Below are 26,309 nucleotides of genomic sequence, written 5' to 3'. Positions count from 1 at the left end.
AAGTAAAATAGTTTCTCAAGTTATTTATATATTAATAATGCAAGTTTGTATATGAAATTTTAACTTAATATATAAATTCTGTATTTTATTTTAAAAAGTTTTTTTAGGTTATAAAATTGAAATAAAAGAAAATCTTCCAACTTTGTTGAACTTTATTTTTATTTTGTAAAAATATAAACAAAAAAAAATCTTAATATTTTAATTAACTAATTAACATATATTTTTATTTACTAACTTCAACTCCTCTCCAACATGCATTTATTCTAACATTTTTTTTTTTCCGAATTTTGTAGCATTTTTGCTAAGTCGCATTGTTTATTATAAAAAAACTAACACTTAAATTACTTACTTAAAAAATAGTGTGTGTGTTATATTTCACCTATTAGTCTTTAGTTAAAATTCTATTCTTATTAAATAACACTATTTTTTTTTTGTATTTTTTTATTTTGCTCATTTTTATATGATTGCAATTAAAAATAATAATTCTATTATTATTAAAATCTATGACAACGAATGTTAATTAAATTAAAAATATAACTTGTAACTACACTCTAAGTACATTTTATGACATAAAAAAATTTACTTTAAAATTGTTTTTCTTAGGGTGGCAAAATTTGGCTAGCAGCGTTCTTCGACCATTTCATCAAGCGCGATAATATGGATGGTGCGGCTGTATGTAGTTGTAAACCAGTGGCCTTCTCATTCCCACTCCCACTGCTGCTGCTGTAATATGTAAAAGATGATACAGAGGTTTTATGTTATCTTATTTTCTTATATTATAAAAGTGTAAGCTTGGCTGTCCCCCCATGTGCTTGAAATTCCGACCATAAATAATGCCAACGAAACAAAATCCGCAAAAAAATCCCCACAAAACTTTCGAGCAAATATGAATATAATTAAAACAATTTTGCTTAATTTTCACCTTTGGTATATAGCTTATATTACAAAAAAACTTGTCTGGATATTGCCTTTTCACGAGATTGTTATGAACCCACATAAAGTGGCCGATAGTATACATTGATCTATTGAATATTATAATATGAAATTATAATATAGCTATTGAATATATATATATGATATGTTCCATGAGAAAGTGAACCTTGGTGGGGAGATAATTTTTCTTATAAAATTGGAGGAGGTGTTGACAAAAATGATGTAAAAACCTTCAATCAACCTAAAAATATTAAATTAAACCTTTAAATGTATGTTTAAAACCTTTTTTTGCCTCTAACTCTTTTAATTAGGTTGAAATAGCTAGTTTTGAAAAACCTGCCAAATAATGTTTGATTTACCATTCGAGTGATTAATAAGAAAAATAACTAATATAACTCATCTTTATTTAATAAAGCTGATTTAAATACCAATGTGGATAAGCCCTATATTCTTATTGTTAGATATATGGAATAGTATTAGCTGTGTCCCACCCGTCAAAAAAAAGTCGAAAGTTGTTATTCCTAAATTTTGTAGGTCCTTGTCTGATTTCATATTTGTTATACAATTTTAGAAGCTCGTTTGAAATATATCCAACATTTTAGTTTTGTCTTCTTTGAAGTTGTTAAGGAACAATTCAACAAAGAAGTACATACATATATCTCACCCGTGACAAGTATGCAGAAACAGTTGTTAGAAAGAGTAGGCATTGCTAAAACGTCTTATAATCCTAATATATTGATTGAGCCCATACAATAATTCTACGACGTGAACCATATTTTTAGCCTTTGGAATAGTTTATTTACTATTATTCAGTTCATCAAAGGCGTTTAATTCGAACAGCTCCCACCAGTGATAAATGCCACCCGTGACACTTGTATTTTAAATTACAGAAATGACATCATTCATGAAAAATTACTTTTACGCTACATATATGGGGTTTCCCAAATGTTTGTATATTGAAAAGTATTTAAACGAAACAAGGTTCTTCCATTTTTCGCAGAGTGTTTATAATTTATGAATTAATAGATAGCATTTTTTTACCCACCCCAGACATTTATAGAAATTGTTTTGATTTTCGTATATACTAAGTTATTGTGAGTTTTTTGACATAAAGGTACTGATTCAAGGTTAAAGTGTCTCAACCTATATATTATAACCTTAAATCCCCATGGGTTTTCCATAATGCTTCAAAGATGAAAAGATGAAATATTGAATAAGATTTTCACACCCGTGACTATGGAACATTCCATACATTGTTCTAGGGTGTTTTCGTCTGTTCATCTTCCACAAAATTTAAAGAATTTTAGACGGCAGTTTTTGTTCCGCCCAAAAATTGATTTGCCTACCTTTCAAAAGTGAGCTTCGCTTCCTCTCATAATCCCATTATCTTCTACGTTATCTCTCATTTTTATACTCAGCTGAGTAGAGCTCACATAGTATATTAATTTTGTTTGAATAACCGTACGCCGTAACGGCATAAACTAATCCAAATAGGCATAAATTAATCGTATGTCCGTAAACACGATAACTTGAGTAAATTTTGAGGTATCTTAATGAAATTTTGTATGTAAGTTCCTGGGTATTCATCTCAGATTGCTATTTAAAATAAACGAAATCTGACTATAACCACGCCCACTTTTTCGATATCGAAAATTTCGAAAAACCGAAAAAGTGCGATAATTCTTCACCAAAAACGGATAAAGTGATAAAACTGGGTAGGTGGGTTAACCTTATGACGCAGAATAGAAAATTAGTAAAATTTTTAACAATGGGCGTGGCACCGACCATTTTTTAAAGGAAGGTAATTTAAAAGTTTTGAAAGCTGCAATTTGGCAGTCGTTGAAGGTATCATGATGAAATTTGGCAGGAACGTTACCCCTATTACTATACGTGTTGTAAATAAAAATTACCGATATCGGATAACGAACACGCCCACTTAAAAAAATGTTTAAAGGTCAAATTTTAACAAAAAATTTAATATCTTTAAACTATATAAGTAAATTATGTCAACATTCAACTCCAGTAATGATATGGTGCAACAAAATACAAAAATAAAACAAAATTGCAAAATGGGCGTGGCTCCGCCCTTTTTCAATTAATTTGTCAGTTTTTATACACAGTCGACCGTCTGTCTTTCCGCTCGGCCGTTAACACGATAACTTGAGCAAAAATCGATATATCTTTACTTAACTTAGTTTACGTACTTATCTGAACTCACTTTATCTTGGTATTGAAAATAGGCGAAATTCGACTATGACCACGCCCACTTTTACAATATCGAAAATTTCGAAAAATGCCATAATTCTATAGCAAATACGAAAAAAGGGATGAAACATGTTGATTGGATTAGTTTTTTGACGCAAAATATGAAGCTCTCAGCTGAGTATGTAATGTTCGGTTACACCCGAACTTAACCTTCCTTACTTGTTTTTCTTATTCTTGTTCATACCTTATTGCATTTGTCTTCTCCCACTCCCGAGCCCTTTCATACTCTTTTGCTCTACCGTCGGATAATTCAGCTTTCAACCGTTTGAGGTTGATCGACTTCGCGCAGTTAGTAGTAGAGTTGTAAACGAGGAGTCTTTAGATACAATTTTTTATGAGCCTAGCTGTTTAATTAACGCCATTATTCAAAGTAATATACGTATTGTGTTCATGTTTTTACATAAAAAGCAATCACACATTTATCACTTCATTCAAATTTGTACAGTTTCTACTTGACCAAGATATTCTGCAACATTCATGTTAAATTTGCTGTCGTTTCTTCCTTTTTAATTTTATGCCTAAAAATTCGAATGTATTCTTTGTACTCTCCTCATCATTGAATATATCATCCTCTTCAAAATCTACATCCTGTTGTTCCTCCTCCTCTTCAATGACTGTCGATGCTGCAGCCAATGCTGCTTTAACCGCTACTTCGTCATCAGTCCTGCGACGCCAATTTTTATTTCGCATCAAATATTCATAAAACGGATTGCTTTTGTGCTGATGCAGCCGTAATTTTTGCCTAAATGGACTATAAATGTCACGTAACGAGTTTCTCCAGTCAGCTGAGCATAATTGAATTTTGATTTTATACATTACATATGTATATGAATGCAGTAATATATTGGTGTATGTAAATGTTGTGTGTACACGTTATACGCCTACAAAGTTTCTAAAGCTTCGCATACAAATCATACTCACTCTTTGCCAGCCATGAATCCTCTCGCTTCACTTTCGGTCCCATATGTACAGCATTCAATGCAGCCAAAACTTGTGTACTATTTTGCATATCGGCTATATTATGATGCAAACTACTCTCGGCAGCTAAACTTTCAAGACCAGGGTGTCCAACGCTTTGATGTTGCGTTGCAGCTAATTGTAATGCAGCCGGATACATTTCACCACCAGAAGCCATTTCCGGATGCATACCATAATCCATGCTGTAAGGCATCATGTAAGGTGTGTGTTCGGGAAATTGATACATCATTCTACAATATAAAAAGTTATCCATTTATGAGAGTTGGTAATAGTGTGGCGAATATTAGCATCACTATGCTGTTAGTAAATAATCGCAACAACAAAACACAGCAAGCGGCAACACTATGTACAAGGCAAAGAAGAGATATCTCACATACATACATGAAGTCATCAGCCGAAGTAGTTACTCACACATATGCACGCATATGGCTATAAGAAAAACATAAACTACAAATATATACGCATATAGCTGGTAACCAGGCATGAGATGCAATTGTTCTCGAACTGTTCGAGAAATGACTAGACCTTAGGAGAAATGGGTGAAGGAGAAAATCGAGATTATAAAAGCAGCGCAAGCTGAGATATCAGTTGAACAGTTTGATTTAAACACGCTTTGATTTAAAGCGAAGTACGTGATATTGAAGTATAATTGTACTACTCCCAAAGTAGAATAAATAAAGATCAACAATAGTGAGGGGTAGACAAATATTATTTAAATAATTACACAGGCCGACAAGTCTTAGGATAATTGCTCTATCTTAGCGAAAAAAAAGATATTTGAGCAAACTCAACGCCATTCGTGAAAGACTTCTTCTTTAAGATGCTATGTGTGCTTTAAAAAAAAAAAAATCTGTCGTTTATATATAACCTCAAAAATAGGCAAAAACGGTGTTTTTTGCACATTTAGGTTAGGATATCTCAAAATCCTGACGTGATAGAGCAATTCTGCGTCCAGATTTGAATTCAGCGCATCGAAAACCTTTAGGAAAGTATGGCCTGGTTTATGGTCAAATTTCTTGTCGGCATGTGTTATAATACTAGTAAAAAGTGTTTGCACAACAGTTAAGATTAACTCATTAAAATGAATACCACCGGCACAAAAAGTGATCTGTACATAGGGCAGGACTCATGCACTTTAGTCGGATAGCAATGAAGAAGGTGTTCGCTTCATAACTTAAGCAATATCTCTACAAAGATTGCTAGCTCACCATTATCTTTCCTGCAGTAATTTGCATTAGTCTTGAGACTTTTGTCATTTACGGGATTTTTAGGTGTTATTCCTGTCAGATTTGAAAGCAGTAAGTAGCATAGGTCCTATAAAACTTCTCGTAACTATATGCCAAAAGGACGGCATTATTTTATAACATACTGAGTTCCAAAAGTTTTTGATTAGGTTCATGAGTTTGGTCGGTGAGCAAATTCCGGTGTGAGGTCCACCTAGCCATCATCTGAATCCAGACGCACTAACTTTCCCATTAACTTTCACAATAATGCTCGTTAAATCGCTCGGTGCAACTTCTAAGGTGAGCGACATCTCTAAAAACCTACGAGGTCTGCTGTGATAAGCCAGTAAACATGGCTCAAATTAAGTAACATAGCGGTCTTAACAAAAAAGGACATTTAATTTTTTGGCCAAAAATGCTGCTTCTCAAGTTGAAAAAATATAGTTCTCAAGTAATCGAACGGATACAAATTTAAAAACGGTAGGTATATCGAAGGCTGGAGAATAACTGAACTGTTGTTGGAGATCAATTCGGGAACTAGGTATGTATATGTTTCTCAAATTTATCAAAGCTTCGAAAAAAGTTGGATTTTGATGTTGTAGATGAACTCGAGAGTTATGAGCTACTCAAAACTTATCAATGGTTGGAAAACAAATGGAGAAAGATTCTGGATATCAACTTGAGAACTTCAAGGTTGGAGAATATTAGGAGAATGATTTCGGATATGAACTTAAAAACTATGATTTTTCAAAGGCTAAAGAAATATATTTTTCGGTTTTTAATAGGAGTATGATATTAGTGAGAAATTTGTCCTCGTTGGTCGGTTAACGTCGTTAGGTTGACGCTTGTTCTTATCATGAGAGCTTGGATATGACCGAATATAGAAATCATTAGGTGTCTGCTCAGTGCAGCGCTTATGGGCGGTTATTTTTTCTCGTATCGCTATGCCAGAGCTTGTCAGCTAGTGAATATTTAATCGTGCTCACTTCATACATAGTAGCTGTTTTTTTGTAAGGCAGTGGGAATAAAACGCCAGGTGGATTAGCGACTTTCATAGAAAGCAACAACACAAAGTAAGCTAGTGCAATTGACTAAGCGGTTTGAGATAAAATCGCTTAAGTAACAGTCGACCAAAAACGGGCACTATTGTGAACGAGCGAATGACATTTATATACGAATGTGCAGATAAACGAAAATAACAGCGTGTTGCCAGTAGTAGTGTTAACAAATATGCGTGCATACGTGTTGACTTGTTGCTCGGTAATCAACGACTGAAGCACTACTACACAGTAAGAATTTTGAATTTTGACCACTGCTCTATGCACTATTTTTTTCAATGCATAACTGCCAGCAACGACTTGAAGTAATGATACCAGCCGATATTTGGACTTCCTAACAAAAAAATGTATAGTTAATTTTTTTCTTTTTGGAACTTTAAAAAAGAAGCTTCGAGTACACTGAGCAAAAAATTCAGTGAAATCGCACTTTCGCTTTTAAAAATATACTTACTTTTCTAATTTTTTTCTGCAAATATTTTTATTGTGAAGGGAAAAGTTTTATTTGCTCGTAAAAAAATTCATCACAATAGAGCAAATGAGTCACGAGCAATAAATTTTTCTTTCAAAAACAAGAGATTTTAAAAATTGTTTTAGCTTAACAGAAAATCAATGAAAATACATCAAACTTATGTCATGTATGAATGTCTTTATCTAAATACATATTTTGTCATCCATAAATAAACACCTTCATGAATACTTTATGTCAATTTTTACTTACTTCTCTGACGCGTTATCCATGAACTTTTTGATGACAACCATTGCAGCCACAATGAATGCCAACTTGGAAACTAATAATGCTTTAAGTGTCAGTAATCCTACAGCTTTGGCAGCTACCATGGTCCAGCCGAAAGTGGTTGCAGCCAAATACATCGGTATATACATTTGGAATTGTTTTTTATCTTGATTCTGTTTCCGACGTCCTCGATGACCACCACCACCCATTCCACCACCGCCTATGCCAGAACCACCACCAAGACCACCAAGGCCGCTAAGTAGACCTTCGCCGCCACCACCTATGCCTCCACCCATTCCTCCACCGCCCAGACCGCCACCACGACCTATGAAAGAAAAAGAGAGAAATTAAGAAATTACGTTAAACCTTTTATATCAACAATCGATTGTATGTGATATATATTGTAACGAATTTACTGAAATTCCTCTTATTTGCAACCTTCTACTAACGTTCGTATCGCTAAACTGTTGAATAAATTACTCCAGTATTCAATATTGCAAAATGGTCTTTATTAGACTACTTTGAAAATACTTCACAATAGCACTTATACTTAACTGATGGCGTGCTTAAATCAAACTGATTACTGATTCTCAGCTTTACCTCCTTTTATACTCTGTGATATCCTTCTTCGCATACTTCTAGGTGTTTCTAGAATTTAACTTAGTTACCAGCTATAAAACCTGCTATAACTACAGATGCACGTTATAGCTTCTCATATGCGCGTGCATATGTGAGTGATACTTGCACAAATGATTGCCTACTTTTGTGAGCATCTCAGATAAGATATATGCATGTGTTTGTGCGTCTCTATCCGCTGCGTGTACGTACATATGTGTAAACATAATGATTGATTCGTTTATGTAGATACAAGTGACTGCCTGCTTTATTGTTTTTGTGGCTTCATTTACTTAGCATTAGACCAGTGATCTGAGTATCACTTAGTGTCACTAATAATCGCCACACTGCCCTCCACCTAAGTCTGATCATCCCGATCAGACAAATCTCTCGATCTAACCGCTGCTAGCCTCTCCAAATGATCCACCCTTCTATTTCGTGGTTTCCCAATTGTTTGTATACGGTAAATGACATCACTGATCCTCTTCACAACTCTGCACGGGCCTTCCCAACTGCACCAAAATTTGGATGGAACACCTTTCCGCCCGTGAGGGTTGTTTAGAAGTACCAAATCTCCCTCCAAGAAACCTTCCGAATTATAGTTCTTGTCGTACCTTCGTATTACTGGCTGAAGGAGCCGGGCGATTTAGTTGCAGCTCCTGTATACGACCTTTTAAAGCATCTACCTCAGCCTCGATTTTGTACTTAAGCTGCACAATTTTGGTATCCTGTCCTTCCAGCTTTGATGTTACCCTTGCTTCCTGTGCTTCCAACTGCGAAGACATTTGCGCCACCTGCAATGATAAGCGCTCCTCTTATGCTTCCATCTTAGATGTAATCTGTGTCGACATTTGTGAAAAACGTGCTTCTTGTCGTGTCTCCCGTGATTCCAGTTGTGATGACAATATGGGTGGATATTTATGATGACATTTCGGACATTTGTGCCGGTATTGCAGCCAATATCATGTTCAAGTCTGTGTTAGCCATTGTCTGCGGTGTTTCATTTTTCTGCTCCAATTTTGTTGTCTCAATATGAAAGACATACTGTTCCACATTAATTCCTTCTAATTCCATTGCCTCTCGTAGTCGTGCCTGAAGATCGAGTTTATTGTCGGTTATATTCAATCCACGGCTCTGCAACTCCTTCTTCAGTTGCTGGATCTTCAATTCACTCCACTTCGTCATGTCCTTGTTGTACCGAAAATCTTCGGAATTTATTCAACAATCCCACTTCTGACACCAATTTCGGGAAATTCCGCTTATTTGCAACATTCTACTAACGTTCGTATTGCTAAACTGTTGAATAAATAACTCCAATATTCAATAATGAAAAATGGTCTTTATTAGAGTACTTCACAATAACACTTACACTTCGCAACCAATAGCGTGCTTAAATCAAACTAATTACTGCTTACTCAGCGTTAACTCCTTTTATACTCTATGATGTCTCGTTCGCATACTTCTAGGCGTTTCTTCTTATAGAAGTTACTACTTGTTTACCAGCTATAAACTCACCAGCTATAAACTACAGATGCACGTTTATATCTTCTCATATGCGCGTGTATATGTGAGTGATACTTGCACAAATGATTGCCTACTTTTGTGAGCATCTCAGATATATGCATGCGGATGTGTGAGAAATACTTTGCTGATGATTGCATACTTTTGTGAGCATATCTCCGCTGTTGGCATGTACATATGTGTAGACATAATGATTGATTTGTTTATGTACATACAAGTCACTGCTTAGTATCGGCTTAGAGATGATAGTATCCCTTAGTGCTGCTAATATTTGTAACAATATTATAACAGACCTATTAACATTAATTTTCAGGAAAAATTTGTAATAAAAATATCGAATACTTAACTTTTTTTGTGAGAAGAAACTTAAAAATTTAAACACTGAATTTAAATTTATTACTTTTTCACTTGCCATTTCGATTCACTCCACAAGTCATATAAACATTGTAAGATTTCTGCCGATAGTTTTTTGGATTGCTTTCTTATTTATTTTAAATACTTTTAGATGAAAGCTACATCTTTATGTATGCATGACACAATATTTATTTGAATTTATATTATAATGGGAACTTTAAAAAACAATGCACATTAATTCATCGCATTTCTCTATTTTCTGTTTTATGGAGTTAACCGTTTTGTGCATTGAGAGGCTCATATGTCACTCAAAGGATTTACGATTTCAGAGCTATTGTATTTAAAAGATGAATTTCGATCACGGAAATCAAGTTCGCTCAAACGATAAATATGAATATGTCCAGCTTTTCGTAAGAATTGGAATAAATTATGACTCTAATAAGTACTTGTAGCCACTATTACACGTATTACCTCAATCCTAATCACCATTTTACGCTATTACGGTTTAAAAAAATGAGTTCGAACACGGATACGGGCCCAGTATTTCTATTGGCAGAAATAAATTATTTTTCCTTTATTTTCATGTTCTACGAGAAGGATAACAAGCTTTTCATTTAAGATTTATGTAAATGACGTTGTTGACAATTTTCTGAGCAAATCTATGTTAAAATGTGCATACAAAGTTGAATTGAACGATATTCTTCTTCGTTGTTAGTTTGCATTTAATTAAAGCTCCTAGTAAGGACCATTCAGATGAATTTACCACCTAGTTGCTGGCAAAATTTGTTTTCGGTATAATAAAATATTCAAAACCATGGCAGAAAACCACTCCAACCATTTTTTCGGTTCAGTATGGTTTTCGAAGCACTTAGAAAAAAATGGTGTACCAGTACATAACAGAGTTGATTAAACCAGTGGTGATCAACGCTGGCATAGCTCTGAATTCAAACGTTAATTTAGTTGTTGTAGTATGTGTTAACATGGATAATGTTTGAGCATAGAATTGACTCATGAGTTGTTTACTGCTTGAAGTCATTGTACAGGTTTACAAGTATGATATGTATGAGAGGGAAACAATTTCTTTCCCTTTCTAACACACGGCAGTTTGACATTTCGGTCAGTGTCAAACTAGCGTGGAACCCAGTGGAACCTGCGTGGAACATGAGTTTTGACACTGAACGAAGTGTCAAAATTACCGGGGTTGCTTCGTCGAAAGCGACACAGGGAAGCAAAAAAGGGATCGGAATATCAGATATGGGTTGCTGTGATGGTAAATTTATTTTAACGAACTTAGCAGGAAATTTTAAGTGCACCCATGTGGGTCCTTCAGAAAATTATAAAAAAGTCTTCAATTGGGGTATCTGAGGACGCGTAGTTATTTCAGTATTAAGAATACAAACACGGGAGTTAAGTTTTTCTACCCGTTCAAAAGTTCTGCGCGAAAAACAGTTTGAAACCGAGGTCGACTGCAATAACCCGTCCAAAAAAGCGGAAAGAAAAATGAATAGACGCGTTTTGTCCTGTTGTCAATAGTCCGAAGAGAAAAAGTATTCGAATTATTGGAAGCGAGGCAAAAAGGCGTCTATTAATACCTCCCCCGACGGTTTTGATCGTGTTTTAGCAATCGTCCCCGTAAAAAAGTATCACAATTTGTTAATTAAAATTGTCCAAAATATATGGTTATTAAAGAGAGATGTAATTAAGTGCTCGTTTGAAAGTAAATAAGTATATTTCTTTGTAATATAAGAAAAAAATAATTTAAGCAGTTTTCGATAGCAGCTACTAAACTTTGTTTGGTCCTAAGAAGTACAACAGTGCCAAATAGCATCCACAAAAAAAACGAACAAGAACAAGCATTTTATCAGGTGAGCGTGGCTGTGTATGTGCGTGCTGCTACATATCCTACTTGTAGACCTGTACAATGGCTTGAAGTAAAAGCTTAAACTGATTGACTGCTTTCTTTACTGAATCTCTGTCGCTGTGCTCGCACCACATATAGGTGAACGCCGAATAGTTTTCCGAAGCTCTCGAGTGCACGATTATAGATGCCTTTAACTCAATATTATGCATTATGAGTAATTTGCGCGTATTTTTATATATCCACGGTTGAGCTACACTGGCGCCATCTGACATGAAAAAGTAGCCAATTTGCAAATTTTGCTGCAAGCAAAGCATAAGAAGAAGAATTTGGCATTTGCTTTGGCTAAGAGTGCTGGCACACTTTGCAAGTGAAATATTTTTCTCACACGTTGGTAAATTTTCTAAAATTTTACACAGTTAAAAACTGCAATTTAACAGATGAATAGGACACAAAGTATGATATGTATAAAGTATATTTGTTGTACAGTGAGAATATTTATAAGGGTGATTCACAAAATTTTGTATATGAATAACCAAGGCGAAGTAAACTTCAATTGCCAAGTCTGAAGTTCCTTCATATTTATAAACGCAACATCTTGCGTGATTGTGGCGATGTCACTGGAATGCATAAGCTTCTGTTAAATGCATCTATATGAAAAATTTGATTCTGCCGCGGCATTAACGCTTTCTGTAACCAGAGAGAATATTACGAATAGAGATGTTGCAGGCGCAAACTTCGGTGGAAAGCAGCGGAGCATAAAAAATTCTAGTAGGTCACTTCCATCACAAAAAAAATTTAACGCTATTTTTAACATAATTTAAGCCAGGGTCGGCATTTAGTGGCACAATTGTGCACACTCAATTCACACGTATTCTTATTATCTTTAGTTTAGTAGTCACTGAGCATTTGGCGCAGTAACATCGATTGTGTGCGTCTCGCAATGTTGACGAATGTTATTAGCAAGCAACAAGCAAAGATTGTTTGTTAATTTTTTCAATGCGCACAAGCGAAAAATATTTAATGTTGACCAATCCTTTTGCGCAAATACAATGTATTAAATTGTATAAACATTTTCCTTCCCATTGTGCGCATTAAAAATATAATAAAAAACAATCTTGTCTTGTTGCTTGCTAATAAGCGAATGAACTAAGCAAACCGATGCATCAAGTGATGTGCGCGATTATCGCGCTCTTACTAACACATCTGCATTTCCAATTTGCCGATGCCTGATTTAAGCACACAAATACACTGATTGGAGTTTTAGAGAGTAAAAGTTAAAATTCTCAACACATTAGCTGAATAAAAAGTGTACAAATAATTGTTAAATAACAAATACAGACAGTAGTAGTTTAACAAATTCTGCTGTGGTAAGGGGTGAATGTGACCTACCAGAATTTTGTGCAGCTTGCTTCACACGATTTTTCTTTCCTGCAAACATCTCTATTCTTAATATTGTCTCTGCTGTAACTCTCGAAAAGAGCAGCAAACTTTATTCAGTTTAGTACTAAAGAAAGGTGATTGCTGCCACATTTTTCAATGAAATTTGTTTTCACACTCAAAAAAAAAAAAGAAAATAACTCCGTCAGAACATAGAATATAGAGTTGAGTTTTCGCCAATTTTTCCCTCAGTTACCAAGTTCCATAGGAATTGCCATTTTGAAAAAAAAAAGTATTTGAGTGTTTCAATCATCTCTTTATCGACACTCTAACGCTTAAGATTGGTTTGAGATGCAGCGCAAATCCCTCGGGAAACGTTGCTTATAATTTGAAAGTGCTATAAAATCGATATTGAAATAATTACAACAAGTCTCAGATAATCTTCGTGTCGATTTCGGATTTGTATTATGTGCCTCGAAATACATTTGCTATGTGCCTGGTTCTTGAAAATTTTGTGTGCCAGTGTTATAGTTTTTCCATGATTAAGTGATTTTTCATTACAAACCACACAACTAAACTTTTTTCTTTGAGTGGTGTTAAATTGTATTAAGTGTATTTCACCTCAAAAACGGTTGTGTTCTTTGATTGGTTTAACACCTTTTTGCAGCTTCATTTAAAACACTGTCTCTAATAGTGGGATGAACATGAATTTCATTAAGCGCATTCATGGAACAAGTACTAGCTCTATGTTGCAATACTTGCATTCCCTGCAAAAATTGTTGGATTACGTGTTCCATTTTCTTCATGTTGGAGTACTCTAACAATACTCCTTTGCAATGCGTTTGCGGACTACCATCGGCCGATCATTGCTCGTTTTTTAACGACCGTGATCACAACACGACGACGATCGAGCAGAGTTGCCAAAAGTAAAATATTGCATACAAATAACTGATAATAAAGTTTTTCTATGGCAACTTTGATAAAATGCTACCGCGCATTTTTATGTATATGTACATACTATAGTATAGAGAAATATAAGTTTCTTTATTCACGCAAATGCTAAATAACATAAGAATATTCGTAGTATAAAATAAAAAAGTTGTATTGCCCCTCTTCATTTACTTTTGTTTTAAATTACATTCACTCCTATAATTCTTTCCGACACAATTCCTCTTTAGTACTTTGGCATATGATCCTCTGTGGGTGCTCCATGAAGTACTACAGCGAAAGTACTTTGGAAAGTACTCTCACGAATGTACTCTATGGAATACTCACAAACAAAGCGAGAGTGGGATCACCTACTCCTCTCCTAGGACATCGCAATGTTAATTGGAGCACATTTTTTGTATGAATACAGATTAGTTTTGGACCACACCTATACTCGTAAAGGAGTATTCCTTACACTATTTATGGAGTACTCGCGTTTTTTGAAGGGTTTACATAGTATGTGTACACTGTACAAGCACACAAGCATACTAATTAGGGTGTCCGTTGTTTATCAAAATTTAGAAAAATTTAAATATCAAACAACAAAAAAAAAAAAAAATAGGAGTTGGTACCAATTACTCGTGAAGTTTGATGTGTAAAGAAATATACAAATACTACATTATTTAATAAGTGAGGTAAGAAAAGTCCCATTTATAGAAAAAATTGAGTCCCAGCTTTCAAATGTGTTTGAAAGGCAGTTGCAATCTTGGCTTTAACACCGAAAAGGTTCGGTTAGCTCGAAATTCGTTCTACATTGTTTTAGAAAGAGGTTTGTAGTGTCTCGCTGTTCGAGAGAGAAGGCTGAGTGACAAATTATAATCAACGCAACGAGTACTTTTTTCTCGTGTGAAAAAAGTTCTTTTCATAGAAGAGTGAATACGGCGTCATAACCATAATATGACCCTAAATTCCACTTCGTTAAAAAAAAATGGGCTAGAAATTTACCTATTTAGTAGTTTTGCCATATATATTATATTAAGCGTGTCCCTTGCACTGGCAATAGCTGATAGATTGATGAGCTTTAATTGGTAATTTTATTTTGAGAAGAGCTTCGTGGGCTTCTTATCGCTAACAACCAATACCGACAAGTTTTTGTTAAATTTTCGGTATATTATACATAACGAATTACAATTTTTGTTGATATATCGGCATACTGACTTGTAAGATCGCGGGTTCGAATTGAGCTCAAGGCCTGATACATTTTTTCTTAAATGAAAAAATTGTTTAAATTAGAATAGAAGAAAGAAAAAATTTAGACAACTGCCAAAGCTCGTTGTATAGATCCATTTCGGGAACTGCTAAACGTTTGGGCGCCCCTGCTATAACCCTTCAGCTATCACAGCGGTTGTTTGTTTGTCTTCATTATTTCTACTTCTAGTCTGTCCCTTGCCAATTGATTTTCACAGCGCTGCGACATCTGTGGCAGAAATGTTTATAGCAGCGGCGACTAAACGTTGCCGATGAAGGAATTTAGCAGTGTATTGGCAGTTGTCTAAATTTTTTCTTTCTATTCCAAATCAAAAAATTTTTTCATTTAAGAAAAAATTTATCATAACAATAATAAAATAAAATAATTATTGTTAGGCCTTGAGCTCGATTCGAACCCGCCATGTTACAAATCAGTAGGCCGATATAACCACAAAAATTGTTTTTTATTTTTAATTTATTTTAGGTATTTTAATTATATTTTTTTATTTTATTTTTTTTTTTATTTTGTTTTTTTGGGGTTAAGGCCTATTTTTATAAATAAAACACTTGATTTTTGTGCTTAATTATTTAATTTAATCGATATTTCGACCTTAGTCTAATATCATCACCGTCATTTTCACATTTAAACAACATATAAACAACATATAAAAAATATAAATATATTTAACATAAATCATCAGCACATCTTACGTTTTAAGCAATGCTTTAAAGACTAAAATTAGAAAAAAATAAATTAATTAAGAAATAGCGACGATTCAAACAAAGAGTGTGCATAAATAAATGAGATTTAAATATTGTAAGGGATAGATTTACGCTAGAAACATTGCGCTCCATAAAACAATTCTTAAAAAACCACGAAAACCTTTTGGTTCTCAATGCAGACAAGGGAAACGACACTGTATTAATGGACAAAACGGAATATAACAAAAAGATGCAAACAATATTAAACGACATTTTCACAAACAAAGTGCTAAAACGAGACCCCACACATTGACTTGAAACAAAGGTATCGTCTCAATTGTAAAACGTCCAATCCCCCCCGTATTTATGGTCTGCGAAGATTCACAAAACAGGAACTCCACTCCGGCCTATCTCTTCGTCCGTTAATCCGCGTCCTACAATTTATGTAAATATGTTGTACAAATTCTTAACAAACTAACCCTATCAATTAAATATAACATCAAAGACGCAATTGAATTTAAAAACAAAATACACAATACGTATGTGTATGATGACGAGAGTTTAGTGTCGTTCGACGTTGTGTCTTTATTCCCTAGTATACCAGTAGATTTGGCGCTTGAAATCATAGGATCAAAATGGGGCAAGATAAAGGAGAACACGTCCATCACAAAGGAACTGTTCTTAACTGTAGTTAAGTTTTGTATAAAAGAGAATCGTTACTCCAGCATCACCAGTCATAGCCGAGATTGTGATGGAGGATGTTTTAACACGTTTTGAAATGGAATAGGCCAACAAAACTAGATTGTTAACTAAATATGTGGACGATTTATTCGCCATAGTAAAAACAGAGGACACAGACAAATTGTTAAATCTACTCAACGGGTATCATAAATCTATTAAGTTTACGATCGATATAGAAAAGGACGGAAAAATACCTTTTTTGGATACCATAATAATTAAGAGAGATAACCGATTAACAATAGACTGGTACAAAAACCCCACAACATCTGGAAGAATGATTAACTTCTACTCGCATGCTAGAAATGTAAAAATTAACACTGCCTAAAACTTTGTGAGGCGTGCTCTCTCCATCAGCGACACATTGTACCACACCAAAAACATCAATCTCATTAAGGATACCCTGAAAAATAATGATTTCCCCACGAAATTAACCTATAAACTTATATAGGAATTTTACTCTAGGCGTGATAAAGATAATAATAGGGAAAATCAAACTGCAAAAATTTATAAATCGGTTGACTATGTCCAGGGGATCTCGGAGGGGATCGAAAATTCCAAAATCAATGACAATGAAACGGTGCTACTAGCCTTTACCTACAGCAACCCATTAAAAAAAGTATTCAGCAAACTGAAAGATCCCATAGCGAAAGAGGAAAAATCTCACTTAGTTTATCGGATTCCTTGTACTGGCGACGGGTCCCACATATGCGAGAAAGTATATGTGGGTACTACAAAATCTAAACTCAAGACAAGGATATCCGCTCACAAATCAAACATAAAATTAAGGAAGAATTTTTCTGATAATAAAACGGCATTATCAGCACATTGTAAAGACACAGGCCACTACCCGGATTTTGAGAACGTCACCATTTTAGAAGAGCAGAGAAATTATAATAAACGCTTCACGTTAGAAATGCTACACCTAGTGGATACCCCTAATAATAAACGTATGCATTTTAAGGCAGACGCCGAACACTGTGCCTACGCCTACCGCAACCTAATACTAAAGGACAAAAGCCACCCTTGAGCTCTCCCAACAACAACACTACACTGCTGTGATCAATTTTTCTGTATACTGTTTTTTCACCGCTTAATGTATTATTGTTTTTATAAAAATTTTATTTATAAATTACGGGACTTCATTTATTTATGCACTCCTTCTTTGAATCGTCGCTATTTCTTAATTTATTTTGTTTTCGCATTTTAGTCTTTAAAGCATTGCTTAAAACGTAAGTTGTGCTGATGATTTATGTTAAATATATTTATATTTTTTATATGTTGTTTATATGTTGTTTAAATGTGAAAATGACTTATATCAAAAATGTTAATATTTGATAAATTTATTAGTGATTTTTTATTATTTCTTGCAGTCCTGGTCATGACCTTAGACTAAGGTCGAAAAATCGATTAAATTAAATAATTAAACACAAAAATCAAGTATTTTATTTATAAAAATAGGCCTTAAGCTCAAAGAAAATTAAAACTGATATATATTTTTACCGGCCAATAATTAACTCAATTATTATTTTATTTTGTTTTATTTTATTTAGTTTAATTTTATTTTATTTTATTTTGTTTTATTTTATTTTATTTCATTTTATTTTATTTTATTTTATTTTATTTTATATTATTTTATTTTATTTTTTTTATTTTATTTTATTTTATTTTTTTTTATATAATTTTGTTTTATTTTGTGCTATTTTATATTTTTTACTAGCTTTGCCCGGCGTACGTTGTAACGCCCGAGATCGAATAAATATTGCGTTATTTTAATGTTTTGTTTGTTGATAATTTAGTTTATTGTTCTGTAAATTGAATTGAATTTTGTAAGCATATTTGGTGAAATTTTCGTTTAAAACATTTTATTATTGTATCTTATTGTAATGCATGTGAGTACACAATATTTTTGGTTTTTTCATTCGGTGCAAAGATAAACAAATTTTTTGGCATTCCAACTCTAGAGCAAGCAACGAATAGCTGGCCATGGGAAAAGCATGGACTCTCTAGATTTAATCCTGCAACAGTTTTGCTTTATTGCGCTTTGTTGACTGTAATTGCAAAAGCAAGGCGTACAGGAAACTGAAAGAGCTTAAAATTGTATGGCAAATCTGTAGGAATCATTGGGATCCGTGGTATGAGCACATCTTCACCTTCGCTCTTACCGCTGATGTCTGTTGCTTTGATTAAATTCGGCTTTAATTTCTTAAGGCAAAGTCTGGTTCCATTGCACAATTTTGGTGGGTCTAAATTCGGAAGAAGCATGATTGGTGAGCCAATTTTCAATGTTAATATATGCGCAGGCATTCCAGGTGGTTCTAAAGAGTTTAGAAATTCAATTGGATAATTCACAATTTGATCTTCATCTGTAACTGTGTCGATCGATTTATATTTCGTCACTTCACCAGGAATGTGGTTTTGAATGCGATCATTGGTTTTGTTAACATGATCATCTTTGGGGGCTAAGATTGCTCGTTCGCATAGCCAAAAAAAAAATTTAAATTTAAAATTCTTAATTCTGAAATACGAAAAACCTTCTTCTTGATCGAAGGAACCTATAGCCAAAATTTGGTGATGACACACACACAGAATTTAATTTTTATATATATAGATTTTATTACATTTAATTTTATTTATTTTAAACATTTGAAAATTTTAATGAGTTATATACAGAATGAGACGACTGATTGATATTGTGCAATTTTTCCAATGGCAATCTATTTCGTATGAGAACATATACGTCTCGGGCACTCTAATGCATAGAAAGTAAGCCCATACAAATTCTACATATCGGCTTACCAGGAATGTTGCAAGTGTCACATTGTTCATATTCACGGAAGCTTAATTTTCAGAATGCGAATGTTGTCAATGGCATTAAAAAGAGCTATGTTAGTTTAGCTTAAATTTTAAATAAACTTGAATTTGTAAATACATATTACAATTCTAATAAACGAATATTCTTAGTATGCAAATTAATTAAACCTGATTGGGATATACAAAAATAATACATTTTTCACGGAGAGTTTTACCTGACTTTGAATCGGCATCATACCAGTGCTTTTAGCGATAATATCAACTGAAATAAATCGCTTCCAAATCGAATTAAGACAGACGCGACTGTCTTCTGTTGTGCCTTTTAATCCTTTCATGAATGGAGCTGATATAACGTAGCTGACCAAATTTCATCAAGATATCTCAAAAATTGGGGGATTAGTTTTCGTTCAAACAGGGAGACAGACGGAAAAACAAGCAGGCGGACATAGCGAAATGAACTCAGCTCGTCAACCTGATCAATTCGGTATATTTATTGGTGGGTCTATCTCTTCTATTTTAAGGACTTACAATTTTGAGATTCGTGACAAACTTAATATACGGTTTCGTCGTCATGAAAGGTATACAAGTTTTTCCTTTCCCTAAATATTGTATTTTAACAAAATTCTCAGTATAGAAATATGGTATTTCAGAAACGATTATTGGTCCCTATTAACCGATTATGCGAGCTTCTAACATTCGTATATAAGCCCAGATGCATGGAGCAATTACACACTCGCATTGTCAGATGTTTAATTAAGTTTTCGGCAAATGAAAAAGTCCTCATAGACAGTTATTTGAGATTGACAGTTGTCAGATTCGTTTTCCGCATTTTGTCGAAAAATTCAAAAGTCCTTCAAGCGGGCCATATAAACTTAGGACGTCGCGCAAACAGATGAACATATAAACACAAAGACGACATGTTACCTATTACCATCACACTTACAGAGGTTAAAGAAGCCATTAGAAAGTGCAAGCCCGCTAAATCAATAGGCCCATACGGTATATATTCATGCCAATGCTTAAGCACCTTGGCGTTGAGGGAGTTAGCTAATGGCAGGACAGTTCCATTATTGAAGCCTCGGAAACCAGATAACGACCTCACCAGTAGCGAAGACGTTGGTAACCGTCTTGCTCCCTAATTTTGATGCTTCCTGAGCTAACCATCAGCATGGCTTTCGCAAAATTCATATCCCTACCACCGTGCCAAATGGCCTTTAATTACGTACTAAACCAGCAAAAACCGGATCATAGGACGGTGCTCGTGACACTTGACCCGTCAAAAGCTTTTTACACAGTCAACCACGGCACGATACTCCAAGACATAGAATGTTCACCCCTTCCCCAAACCAGAACTCACAACTTATGAGAATTTAACAGAGATTGCCACAGAGCGACGTCCTATCTCCACTTCTGTTTAAGCTGCCTTCCGCGCCAGAAGTAGTTGCTATAATTTCCTATATCGACGGCTTCACAATAATCGCAACAGGAGCTGGCCTTTCAATTAAGGAATCAATTTCCAAAACAAATAGCAATTTCCCGTCTTTTCGGTTTCTTCGCCTCCTTCGACCTTGTACTATCATCTAACAAATCCAAGCAAAGAGTTGGCTCTATGCCATTTTGCTGTGCGGGAGGATTATTTGTAGACGTGGCCAGTCTACTTTTACCTTTTACTTGCTTCTAGGGTGTGTTCTGGGTGTTGTCCTTGGGATTTTTCTTTTCGAGGCAATGAAAATATAATATCTGTGCCAGAACATTTGCCCATGCTTTGTGTACAGCAATCCTTCGCCTGCTTCTTTATTTGGAGAATTGTGTACTTAACCTACCCCGTAGATCGAGATTCGTATAATCGGATTCTGATGCTACAGGCGTTACCAATCTATCAATTTCACCACTTATGAGATCCACTTCACATTGGTCTTAACAAAATACAAAGTATATAAAAAAATCACTTTTAAATCCAACAAAGAGGCGAGATACACTTTGTCTTTGGTATGAAAACCAAGCAGCAAACACCGTAATTAAATTTCGTAAACAACTATCAACACGCAAATGTAGTTAGTGAGGACGGAAAATACGGATATGGCTTTTGGCTCCAGCTTATCGAACGTCGTATTACTACCCCAATAAACGTAGAACCCAACGCTCAAGCCACTTCCCGACAGGAATACTTGACGGTAGTATCGGGGGGAGTAATACTTAGATGGTATGAGTGCGGCTTAGTGCGGTTAAAATTTCACACGGACTTTGAGACTTACGATGCTTCCTCCTCTGAAAAAACAAATACTTTGTATGTATCATGCGTACGCACTGCAACATTTTGATCATGTAACTCCCTCCTACAGACCTCCAGCACTTTAAAGACAGGCCAAAATAATGTATGAGATCATTAGAGCAACATTAGTGGCTCGATTCCGAAGCCTTCCGATGCTTGGCTTCATCGCACCAAAGCTCTTAGCAGAACACGACCTTCGATATTATTCTACGGTTGAGCCTGCCATAACGTTCGAGCGGTGAACGATTTTTAAAGCTGTCCAGAACTGTGAGAGAGCTCATTTTTTGTCTGCTCAAACTCACCTATTGTTACCCAACACAACTCAAGCGTAGAACAGATATATTAAGTCAGGGCTGCAGGATGTAACGGGTGAGCATATTACCTGTTGTGTGTTATATCACCTTTCGCCGTTTCGAAAACACCATTGGATGAAATTCCCCTCAGCACTCTATATATTGGGCTACGCTTGTCATACTAAATCTCCAGCTACTGCCAGTGGTTATTTTCTGATGTAGACGCAGTAAATTATAGGAATTAAAAAATGTTAAGCACGATAATCTCCGAAGAGATTTGAGGCCAAGCTTCTCTTTTAACTTGCATCGTGCTCCTATTAATGTTTCCTACAAATTGGCGGGACGGGACCTACATGTTTTATGCCGACTACGAACGGAATCTGCAAGGCAGGTGAATTTTCACTGAGAATTTTTCATGGCAGAAAAACGCTCGGACACTTTGCCAAATCAGTCCCGAGGGGCGACCCCGCTTAGAAAAATCTTTTCCTAGATGAAAATAATTTTCTTCGCAATTTTCGATGTTGCTTTATTCGGGGCCTGACCCAGGATAGGCGGAGCATGCTACCACCAAACCACGAACGGGTAAAAGTTTCTGTTCCAGAGCTTCGAAAAGCATCTTGGGGCCACAATAGAGCTAGAGGTTGGCACAGATATTCCGAAATTACAGAAAATACTATGCACATGTACACCGATAGTTCAAAATCAATGGAAGGGGACTGTTATGCTGTTTACTATATCGATCCAGTAAGTAGATCCTACAGGTTGCCGGATCCCTGCAGTGTACTTCAGGCAAAATTTGTAGCCTTGAATAAAGTAGCAAACTTTTTGGAGGAAGCGTGCTTTAGCTACAGTCGGGTCAATACTTATATATATTGATAGTCAGGGGGCGATCAAAGCATTAATCTCACACAGGAATTCATCAATAAGTATCCTAGAATGCAAAGAAGCATTAGAGAGACTTCGCTCAGGCTGGTGATAAAGGGATAAAAGGTAACGAAAAGCCCAATGAGTTGGCAAGGCAGTCGCATCTTTCGATTTTTCGACGGCGGACGTCCCAATCGGTTTGGGTGAGATCAAAAGGAGGAAGGATTTGCAGATGTTCCATCAATGAGGAAAACGTGAACAGAAGCGCAATGCAGCAAAATTTATAAAATCAGGCGCATATCCTACGACGCTAGACTCAAAAATGTGCTTATATCTCTAAGGAGAGAAGACTTAAATCTCACTATGGGCATACTAATTGGACATTGCCTTCTGACATTACATGCTTATAAGTTAAGCCTTGTCCGTAACAGCAGATGTAGTAAGTGTGAGCTGTAGGAATGAAGGGCTAGGTATGCTCTGTGTTCGTGTACTGCGCTCGCGTGGTCAAATCTCAAGTTACTAGGTGAGGCAGAGTTGCCAGATCTCGAGGCAGCCTTTAAGTTAGCTCTTAGAAAACTTCTTATTTTTTCCAAAAGAACGAAAGTACATATTTTAAAACGAAGATCCTAGTACCTAATTGAAGTCTTTCCGTTTGGTCGTCAAACAAATTCTGGTAACACTATGGACACATTCAGTCATTGCGAGACCTTCATTCAGCCTAACCTAGCCTAGTTCTTGATATTCAGTTTCGTCTTCGAAGAAACACGTCACACTGTTCGCACACTCAGTTTATGGAATGTTCTTACTGGCTAATCAGTTCAATTCAACATTATTTTTTGGTCATTGTGTAGCTTCACGATTCTTGGATGCTTTTTAAACTTATTATGAATTCACTCATTTTCATTTCACATTTTTAAAACTTTGTCGTTGCTTTTTCACTGTCCTGCAATAAAGGTATTTTATTGGGTTCACTTTTACATTTTTGGATAGAGTTAACTAATAATTTATGCAGAAAAAATAAACCCCTGTTGGGTCGATTTACAAAGAATCCTTTTTCCAGCATTTGTCTTTGTCTGATGAGTGCAATGTATGTTTTATGTGCGGTCTTGCTACACAAAGTTTGCGAAGGAAAAAGTTGGCATAATTTTTTTTAATTATATTTTTTTTAGAATAATACGCCTTCCCCTGGCAAAGACTAAACCTGATTCAAAGAATTCATTGTAAATAAGACTTTACGAGCTACCTCCTACAACACTACCTTGGCTACCGCCAGCCTTCTTCAACAGCGCGACCTCAATGTAATTTCCATCATCCTCTGCGCGTTGTACACTAAATACCATTGGTCCAACCGGTATACGTATTGCATTTCCGCTAATGAAGTCAACAAAGCTTGATATGCCACGTCCTGACTCTGCGCCCTGCAACTTCTCCGTTTCTTTGTCACTCAAAGGTGGAAGTTTCACCAAATCCATGAAACCCAAACTAATAGTTTCGCCACGCTTATACGCCTGCAGGACGTCGGTGGCGAGTGAGTGCAGACAACTGGCGTTATTGGCACACTGCCACGATAACTTTTCCGAAAAATCACGTTTAATGGGTATGCTCTTAGGTTTCGTAGGAAGAGATTGATGCTTTTTGCTAGCCAACTCATTAGACAAGTTTGCATCTGTAATATCGTCTGGCTCTGCATCACTGTCGCCAATGGCATTGCTATTACTACTGGCTATTGGTGATGCACGCGTATGTATTGCCGGTCGAACCGCAGCAATTTGTAAGCAGATGAGAACGAGCCCAAAGCAGAACACAACCGAAAACGCGGGGGCGCCATTATGCGATTTCGACATTTTACGTCAATGTTGTAAATATACGATTTTCACTTTATTTTTGCTTATTGGGTTTCAATATAATTTTTGTTTTATTATTTTTTTTTATGTTGCCGCCGAATGCAACACCAGTGTCCTTGAAATTGGACTGTGCGGCTACACTTAATCACAATTAAAACACACAGATATATCGCTCATGCAAACACTTTTAGGAGGTAAAATTATTATGTCGATATGCGAATTTATTGTGGGATAAGAACGCGAGCGGCCACCGGTTTTGTTGCACAATGCAATGTAAACTAAACACTCGACGGTGCATGCAACTCAGTTTTATTGTCTTTGCCCGCAATCAAGGCCGTGCAAAACTAAATCTGCCTATCTAGATATAATAAAAGAAATATTAATAAACACACACATACACTTACATATATGTATATTTGTATATTAATTAGACGATAATTTATGTTACCATTTTTATTTTATTGTTATTTTCGCATTTTTATACCGGATTGCACCTTCGGTAATAATTGTGCGACAGCCAGAACCACTATTGAGCGCAATAAAGCAGCACATAATTTGAGAAACTCAAATTATTTTTTTCGCTGCCCTCCCAAAACCGATTGATGTCCGTCAAGGAAGCATGCTCTCCGCAAGATCGTGTAGTCCGCGTCGGCTCGTTTCACTCCCGCTAGAAGAACTCCGGAAATCCGGCCACACGACTCAACGGAGGCAAAAACTTTAGAAAGAGAGTGTGACCATGTAAGACAGCAAGACCACGGAAGGCTCATAGACCTGCGCATTACACAACTTTTAGGCAAACACAAGCGGGAGAATTGAGAGGAACATCTGATGGACTGTAACCTCTCCGTCGGTGTAGGTATACTTTGGGCAACCGTAAAGTCACTCTCAAAACCGACTAAGCACAATGGCAATCCAATCCATCGACTTTTGTTGGTGCGAAGAAATGCGTTAGCGCTTTAAAATAAATGAATTTAACGCGCGATAACTCCGAAGAGGTTTTAAGCCGATATTCTTTTCCAATCTGCGTCGTGCTCCTTTTTAATTTTTCCTACAAATTGGCGGGTTGGGAGCTTCTTGTTATATGCCGACTCCGAACTAATAAAAGCTTACTTTTAAAAAAGTTGTTTTTTCTTTAATTTTATTTCAATTATAATATGGAACCAACGCCTCTATCAACATTGCTTCTCTGATCCAACCCTATTGAAACTCCCGTTAGAGGATATTGATGTGAGTGGTCTCACATGTTGGATAGGGCAAAGCACCGCTACAAAACAACAACCTGTGTAGAGCCAGTATAACTGCCTACTTATCTATCCTACTTTTAATTTCTTTCTGCAAAACCGTGTTCATCTCAGAACTACTGTATAAATTTATGACAGAAGGCTGCCAAGGAGCGAACAAGCTTGATGCATTTCTACCTGTTGTTTAATATTCCTTCACCGGGATATGAACTTGAAACCGTTGATATAGTAGGCAAGCATCGACACCAAACACCAAAGTTCCATAATGCTTTGTTACTTAGATCGACGACAGGGTATACAATTCGGTCGTTAATTCGAGCTTAGATTTATTTACTTATGTACATGCTTTCGTTTATATAAATTGCTTTTTACTTTTAATTTACAGCAGAGCACTTTTTTGTTGTTTTTGTTATTATTATTATTTTTGCAAACGTATCATCTAACTTGT

General features: G+C 35.6%; 1 protein-coding gene across 1 annotated transcript; it reads right to left on the bottom strand.

The window, feature by feature from the left end:
- Positions 1-89: 89 nt before the first annotated feature.
- On the bottom strand, positions 90-24,871 carry Osi4 (Osiris 4). Its single transcript, XM_067775203.1, has 4 exons — positions 24,035-24,871; positions 7,176-7,515; positions 4,120-4,406; positions 90-723 (listed from the first exon to the last, which is right to left on the bottom strand). The coding sequence occupies exons 1-4, from the start codon at positions 24,618-24,620 to the stop codon at positions 644-646; spliced, it is 1,293 nt and encodes a 430-aa protein (XP_067631304.1). The 5' UTR covers positions 24,621-24,871; the 3' UTR covers positions 90-643.
- Positions 24,872-26,309: the final 1,438 nt, after the last annotated feature.

This window comes from Eurosta solidaginis, chromosome 1 (genome assembly GCF_040869045.1).
Source record: "Eurosta solidaginis isolate ZX-2024a chromosome 1, ASM4086904v1, whole genome shotgun sequence".
Classification (NCBI taxonomy): domain Eukaryota; kingdom Metazoa; phylum Arthropoda; class Insecta; order Diptera; family Tephritidae; genus Eurosta; species Eurosta solidaginis.
This window is presented reverse-complemented; position numbering and strand designations above follow the sequence as displayed.